The 7,742-nt window shown below is 48.8% G+C and overlaps 1 protein-coding gene across 1 annotated transcript; it reads right to left on the reverse strand.

Annotated features, from left to right (window-relative positions):
• Positions 1 to 511: 511 nt before the first annotated feature.
• Positions 512 to 6,413, reverse strand: LOC133918513 (uncharacterized). Its single transcript, XM_062362417.1, has 5 exons — positions 5,867 to 6,413; positions 4,267 to 4,347; positions 3,717 to 3,779; positions 3,568 to 3,627; positions 512 to 1,151 (listed from the first exon to the last, which is right to left on the reverse strand). Exons 1-5 carry the CDS (start codon positions 6,209 to 6,211, stop codon positions 984 to 986), a joined length of 717 nt encoding a protein of 238 aa, XP_062218401.1. The 5' UTR covers positions 6,212 to 6,413; the 3' UTR covers positions 512 to 983.
• Between the last annotated feature and the right edge of the window lie 1,329 nt (positions 6,414 to 7,742).

A 7,742-nucleotide genomic window follows, 5' to 3' on the forward strand; every position in this document is an offset into this window, starting at 1 on the left:
CTGCAATGGTTTACGGGTAATTAAAGGGAGAGAAGTAAGCCAACACTATTTAAAATCTAGCTGGATCAGAGTTTAATGCCTTTTCTGGTTGAGTGAACCTGTAGCTTTTTCAGTTGCAGGAGTGGATGGTGCATTAAATACTTATTTAACGTGTTGGAGTTAAATAACAGTTCATATATATGTACATCTATCCCTTTTCTACAACTCATATACAACTCAAAATTGAATGGTTAAAAACATTTAGATGGTGACTCATAAATGATTCAATGGTTCAACATAAAATGTGGGGCCAAGCACATGCAAATTTTGCGAGCTTAATGGCATCAGAACTGTGTTCCCATCTTCCATGATGAAATTCCACCAGGCCACAGAGACGTATAGCCGAAAGATCTGAAGTTTTCACCCTAGCCTAGCAAAATTCGGCCCATCATCCCTAACCGGCCAGATTAAGCTCACAGGCCATGGCCACCTACTACAGAACTTGCTAGCTCTACCAAAATAAAACTCAATATTTGCATGGAGTAAAAACCTTGGATACTTTCTTTAGCTGCAACTGGAGGAACCATAGATCCACAAACCAGACAGAAAATAAGTAACAGTGTTCTCCTCACAAACGCCAGATCACAGGTAATATTTCACTTAATTGAACAAATAACATGAATAAATTCATCTAAATCCACTGCATTGTGGAGGTCAGTTTGAGCTGAAACTAGCTTCAGCTCTACCATATGCAGATGCGCTAGGCAAAACAATGTCAGGTGAGTTCGTCTCTGCTTTAGCTACAGCGTGGCTTATCACTTAGGACTATAGTGGTACTAAACTCTTTAATCTAACAACTTATCGAATATGTGTCATTCTCCAAGGATGACGTGGCGGTGCGCCTTCTAGCCTGCTACCTTGCATCCTCTATGTACACTTGTTATTCGGTTAACAAAGTCGCAGAAATCTGGAGTGACCAGTGGATTGATAGAAAACTGGAGTGATCAGTGGATTGATGATACATAGGCAGTGTCCTGTGGAGGAAGGTTGAGATCTGGTAGCACGAAGCTGTCTCGTGGGGACTGAGTAACCAACCGTTGATCAATCTGTTGCTTTCCATTCTGCTCCTTTGATGTGATTTCATTCTGCGAGTTGGATTGTTCCAATCTTGTCTGCGTAATAACAACAACATTGTGTTAGATGTCTCTATTGTTCCCAATTCGATGCCGACAGAACTAAGATAAATTGCAGCCAGGCATTGAATATTGGCTGATTATTCATGGAAAGCTTTCACAACGAGAAGATAAAGCACAACAGCTTACTCGGAAGTATGGGATTCTTGGATTGAACAGTTATTTTATCTATCTACAACATGTTGAAATGGGAAAAGGTGAAGCCAGATATGACCTACCTATTACAAACGTGAAGCTGCAATGGCTTATGTAATTGCCTAATTGAGATGAGCATGGTGACCCCGCAAAATCAAAGCTGAGTAAAAGTAGATGTCCCATGGACTGCCCAAAATCAACATGTACTGAATAGGAATTAATAGGCATGAAACACACCTTGACAGATCCAGAATGTTGGTCATTATAATGGATGGGCCGAGCACTATCTCATGGCAGAAAAGACGAGAGAAGAGGCATAAAGGCCACCATTAAAAACAAGTGGCCCAGTTGGTTGCAACTACGCTTCAACTGAACCAGACAGGATTAGGTAAGCAGGTTGTTTTAACTGCAGTATCTTAAGCTTAAAAAAGTTGCTTCTTAGTGGTAGATCATTGCATTCATATACATCATTCAAGAAGGTGAAGGAGAAGGACACATGATTACCATTTCCGGAAGTTGTGGCTTCAAGGGATGTGGGTTGTGGTGAAGTTTATATTGCCAGGAATGTTTGAATAGGTTTTGTGGAGATGATTTAAACACATATATGGCCTTCCAGTACTGAGGACGGCAGTTATCATACAGAAAATCACAAACTGGAACCCTAGGAAAATGATTATGTAAGGAGCAGCCGTTACACCCATTTTAACATTGTATTATGAGTGTTCATGCAATGCTGGCTGTGGTTTGCATTTTTCTTGTATGTATACACAATACGTCAATCAATAGGCCGAAAAAAAACATTGAATCCATTTTGAAGAACGGTTGACTTTAAGATGGTGTGAAATTAGAAAGGACAAATCTTGGCACAGGTCTAAATCCATAGCATTGACTATTTTCGTGTCTCCATGCCGTTACTCATCAATTAGGGTGCAGATGGATAGCTCAAAGAAAGCAACCATCATTTCTAGTAGCTGGGATTGGGATCAGGTGTAACTGTACGGAAGTGACAAACAAAGCAACAGCAAATATAACAGGGATGGGTTTGTTATAAACAAGGTATCCCTAAAGTTAATGAAAACACCGCATTATACTAAATTGACAACTTAGTTGTGCCCCATTTTCCATTGGAAGAAATGTTCTGTTTTTTAATCCTTATTGTGGTCATGTCATAATACTAACGTTGTCAGAAAACAATTATACACAGAATTTGTCAATTGTCAACAAATCACTGACCACTGAGAAACTAAAAGTAACACTGACGTGTTGCTTCTGATTCCAGATGTGAGACCATTTGTAGCTGCCGCGGTCCCACTGACCAATCAGCCCATTTATTGGTCTGAGATGTCAGTCACAAACTCCACGTAATACAGGTTATTCAGAAAAATTGGAACCTTGCCACGATGGTCCTAATCCTTGACTTAACAACTGAATAGTATGTTGGTCAGTGTCAATTCATCCAACAAGACACAAATGTTGGGTTTTTGAAGATGCAACTTGCATCAAGAAAATTGACAGCACAACCGGACACACATCATGGCAACCCTACTGCTATTGCTGACCATTGGTAGTTATCCATATATCACGAGTGTCATAATAAACAAGGAGATCTATGTGTTAGTTGAATCAAAATTTAGGCCATACCGCCCTAGTTTTGCTCAGAACGATCAGAATCAGATAGTATTCCATATGCTTATTGCAAAGGCCTCTTGGTACAAGAGGCACGGGTCGGTAATCTCTCTATTTATTATAAATGCGTGGATTTTCTTCAGTTGATGGTGCCCTGCCCCTCTCATGAGTGGCTGTAGGTAGGATGCAGCACTCTCTGCTTACAGGTGGAATTACTAACAATCAGTTTCACCTACAGCTGAGATCCAAGATTTACTCAGAGATTTTTTTTGTCTCCAAAAACATGAGAAATCTACATCTAACATAGCCCATCATCTACTCTACTCATCAGCCAGTGGCAGATGAGAGGCAGCAAAATGATGCTGGCCACAAACTTGTAGACCGTTTAGCATCTTGCCCGTGGATAGCTTACAAACTAAAACACATAAAAATTATCACAGGATTATGTAGACTGCTACCTTTGGAGGCTTAAAGAACTCTCCTGCTAGCAATATAAAATCTATAACTTATGCTTGAAGCCAAAACAACGAAGACAGCCTTTTCATAAGCCATTCCACCAACAGATACCATTTGGTGGCCCACATACCAATTTGGGACACAACGAACAAGAGAAAAAGATTACAATTGATGTTACCTCAAGCTTGTCATTTTCTTTTGACAGCGCATTGCAAGCTCTCTGCAAAGCCCGCATCTCCTGCACACATAGCCAAGCAAGATCCAACGGCGGTCAGTAAAACTAGCAGCAAATACTCTGAAAGTACTTAGTAAAGAACAATTTATCACCTCGAGGAGGCTCTCATTCTCCACCGCGAGAGACCGCACCAGCTGCTGGACCTCCGGTAGCCTCTGCAAACAGAGCCAAGCATTAAGCCAAATGAAGACACAGGGGCAAGAAACAGGACATTCTCTGAACTTTACTAATTTTTTGAGCTTTTTTGGAGCCGGACCATCTTGATGATGAGGTAGATCTTTTTGGCCAGTACGCATTTGTGGCTTTTAAGGCTTTGTCCTTAAGACTCCACTTTGTGTTCACCATCCCACTCATTCAAACTCCAGACAGATATATAGCTGCTGCTGCTTTATTCTGAACTAGTACAAGCGTAGTTCAACCACCACTAAAACAGCCTTTTTTCTTGACTTTCTTTTGCTAAGACCAGGTCATGACTTTCTTTTGCTAAGACCAGTAAAGCGCGAACACAAACCTTACACTTTTCTACAGCAAAACACCTCCAAAACAGTTTTTGAGTCTACCTCGCGCCAGCCCATCAGTCACGCTAAGCTGAATCATAAGCAAGATTAACGTGTATATGACTTGTAAGAGCAAGGCGCTCACCATTTTCTTCCGTGGTCGCTGACCGGTGGGCCGTGGAGCAGGGGTTTGGAAGGTCAGCTGCGGCCGTTCGATGAAACCCACCTGCAGTGAAAGGAAGCAAACCATAAGTCCATGGCCAAGCAATCAACACACAAGTCCAACGAAACACACACTTGATGCTGGCCACCAGGCATAGCTGTCCAACAACATCACGGATACAGAATCACATAGCGGTATCACAGAAAAAAGCACACACAACACAAGCAAATCACAGAGCAGGACTACAAAATAAGGAAAAGAAAACAAGACACAACAATAGCATGCTTAGGGAACGGCTCCATATCCAGGGCCTCCTCCCTAACTCCCAGCTAGAATATCCCATCCACCCACCAATCGGGCAACCACACGAAGACACGCGCAACAAACCTATCCATTATTGTTCTTCTTCCTCTAGCCGGAAAAGAAATCTAAAAAATTCCTCCATGGATGAGTCCGCAAGAAAACACATCGGCCAAACAACCCTCCGACGCAGCACCATAAACCTTTCCACGGTGCATTACAGGTGGGCCCCGCGCGCAGCTTCTTTCCACAAGGGGGAAAAGTGGACCCACTCCCCAGCCGGACACCGCGGTCCACGCCTCGCAAAGAACACTGGGGCCCTCGTCCTCGTGCGAACCTGGCGACTCCGGCCCCGCGCCTCGCCGCGCGGCATGACCCGGCCTGTGCGCGCGGCGGAAGGCGGCGAGCAGCTCGCCCCAGCGCGCGCGCGGGGTCGGCGGGAGCCCACGTGTCGCGCAGCCGCGCCGCGTTTTAACTCCCGCATCTCCCTCTGTCTACTGCTCCACCCGAGGGGGGGGGGGGGGGCACCGGCTCCACGCTCCCAGTCCCACCACACGAGCAATTGCACCGGAGGATAAATGACGGCGAAAATGACCGCACTGCCCCCGGGAACGAAACGCTCTGTGAGGACCTCGCCTCCCAAGGTGAGAGGGGCAGCTTGGGCAATCTGGTGGCACGGAAGCTATGGAAGGCCCCAGCTCCGGCCGCACCCACCGGCTTCCGCGCATTGCCGGAATTACCCCTCCCCAGTTAGGAGTCAACCACAAGCGCATAAAGAAACACACGCACCATGAAAAACGCAAAATGATTTTTTTTCTTTGTTAACTTTGCAAATCGAACGTACGAATTCGGAAATTTTGGGATAAACATAGGAATCGGAAAGAGAATGTGGATCTGTGAAGCGAAACGTGGGCCGGAACTTGACGTCCGCAGCAAGTAAACGGAAAATTTTAAGCACTGAAGAGATGAGATGAGTTTATGGAAGTGTGGATTTGAGGGGAAAGAGTGGGTGGAAGGCTGAAGGAAAGTGCAGAGGCGGTGTTTGAGTGACGAAGGGAAGGGATTTTTGCTGACCAGTAGGGGCAGTTTCGTCACGCTAACAAAAAAAAGGAAGAGGGCAAAGAACGCTCGGAAAGAGAACAGTGGATAGGAGAGAGAGAAAGAGAGAGATAGAGAGAGGGTACTGGTGGTGGGGGAGGGAGAAGAACCCAAAGCAGCACGGCGGCGGTGGCCACACCAGAGAGAGAAAGAGATGTGTGTGTGTCTGTGCGAAGTCACGAACCTTGGTCGCCGGCGCACGGCGGTGTCCTGGCGAGCAGAAACCGCCGTCCTCGCCGCCGCTTGTGGAGGCGCCGGAGCCGGAGCCGCCGCTGTTGTCGAGCGGCGACGCCGGGCTGGCCCGGCCCCACCTCCCCTTCCCTGAGGCCGTCGCCGCCGACCCCGCCGACGGCGAGCGGCGGCGCGACCGCTTCCCCCGCACCACCGCCGGCCAGATCAGCTCCCCCTTCCGCTTCGGCGCGGGCCCTGGCTTGCACCACGGCGGCGTCCACCCTTCGAGGTCGGCCGCGCGGAGCGAGCAGATGATGTCGGCGGCCAGCGCGTCTGCGTCCGCGTCGACGGCGGCCATGGCTTCCGCCGCGGCTCAGCTCGGTCACCAAACCTCGACGGCGAGAGAGAGAGAGAGAGAGAGAGAGAGAGGTGGAGATGTGGGTGGGGAGGGAGAAGGGAGCAGAGGCGAGTGGGATGTGGGGGGCGTGGAGGTGGAGGCGAACCAAGGCCGCGGCGTGGTGCCCGGGCTTTTAAATGGCGGAATAAAACCGCGGGTTAAAATAACCCTGACCCACACCCACACGACACCACCCAACCCCCCTTACGAGAGCTACGGCTCGCTCGCTCGCTGGCACCCGGTACCCAACATGTACCCCATTGGCATGCCGGGCCCACGGCTCAGCGTCAGCGAATGACGTCCGAGCGGGTCCCCTGCCACGCCCCGACCAGGCGGAACCTTTCCGTCCCGCAGAGTGGCCACGCGGAAATGGCCGTGCCGTCGTTGGTGGGACCCAGTGTCAGTGGGTTACGAGCGAGGGGTGGCTCGGCACAGCCACAGCACCGAGGCTTAGGACGCAAGGTAACTAGGGAAATGGAATGGAATTGGAGGGACATCGTGGCGGCCAGCGGCCTCGGGCTTCGTGTCAGTGAGAGAGGAGGAAGCTTGGTGGCCCGATCGGAGAGGCTGAGAGAAAAACGGTGGAGGTAGACATGGCTAAATAAGCCGCCCTGTACTGTACGGTCGGTTAGGATCATGTCATGTCGGTTCATGTGTTAAGCTATCGGTCTAGTTATGGTTAATTTAAAGTCGGGTCATGTCGTATCGGTTCGTGGTATATGGGTTATGGTGGTGGCGAAGCGATGTGGGGGGGGGGGCGAGGTAGCGTGGGTGGGCCATCGCAGGGCGACAGTGAGGTGGGGCGGCACGTGGCAAGGTGATCGACGATGGGGCACGGCGGTGGTGGGGTGAGGCAATGTAGGGCGATGCAAGATGAGGTGATAGGGCGGCGTAGCCGAGCCAGGCCGTGCCGGCACGACGTGCCGCGGCCTCGGCCCAAGCACGGCCTAGCTAGGCCTCGAGGCGTGTCATGCATACAGTAGTGGGCCTTGTGCCAGGCCAGTAGGCACGGTCTAGTTGGACAATTTTATGTGGAGGGGAGCCGCTCGCTCTTAACTCTTGGGTAAGGATTTGTATTGGGCTGGATCAGATCGAGGCCTGCGGGTTTTAGACCCGACGAGAGCAAAGATTGGGTGCAAAATTCAACCTGTGGGGCCATTGGGTCGAGGCCTGATTTAAGACAAGTCTGGGGCCTGGCCTATCCCGTGGGTCCCCCACGAGTCCCAAATTTAGTCCAACTCAACCCAGTAGCCCACCAGAGATCCAATCCAACACTCCAGCTCCAACAAAACAAAATTATCGAGTGTTAATCCCTGACAATATATCCAGGATATACCGATCGATGGGAGCATGATCAATGTTTCCTACCAGTGGGAGTGTGGGTATGATAATGAATTCAAGAACATAAGGGGTTATCCAAGTTCAAGATTTTTATGGGATAACAACCATACGTCATATGTATTTTCTTATGATGGGCATCAACTCGACCCAG

The sequence above is a fragment of the Phragmites australis genome, chromosome 5, assembly GCF_958298935.1.
Source record: "Phragmites australis chromosome 5, lpPhrAust1.1, whole genome shotgun sequence".
NCBI lineage: Eukaryota > Viridiplantae > Streptophyta > Magnoliopsida > Poales > Poaceae > Phragmites > Phragmites australis.

Excerpts from the sequence above, each read along its gene's own strand:
- LOC133918513 (XM_062362417.1), bottom strand. The coding sequence starts at position 6,211 with ATGGCCGCCGTCGACGCGGACGCAGACGCGCTGGCCGCCGACATCATC. Across the intron at positions 3,780-4,266 it reads AGCGACCACGGAAGAAAATG|AGGCTACCGGAGGTCCAGCA; the intron begins GTGAGCGCCTTG and ends CTCTGTTTGCAG. Across the intron at positions 1,152-3,567 it reads AAGAAAATGACAAGCTTGAG|ACAAGATTGGAACAATCCAA; the intron begins GTAACATCAATT and ends GTTATTACGCAG.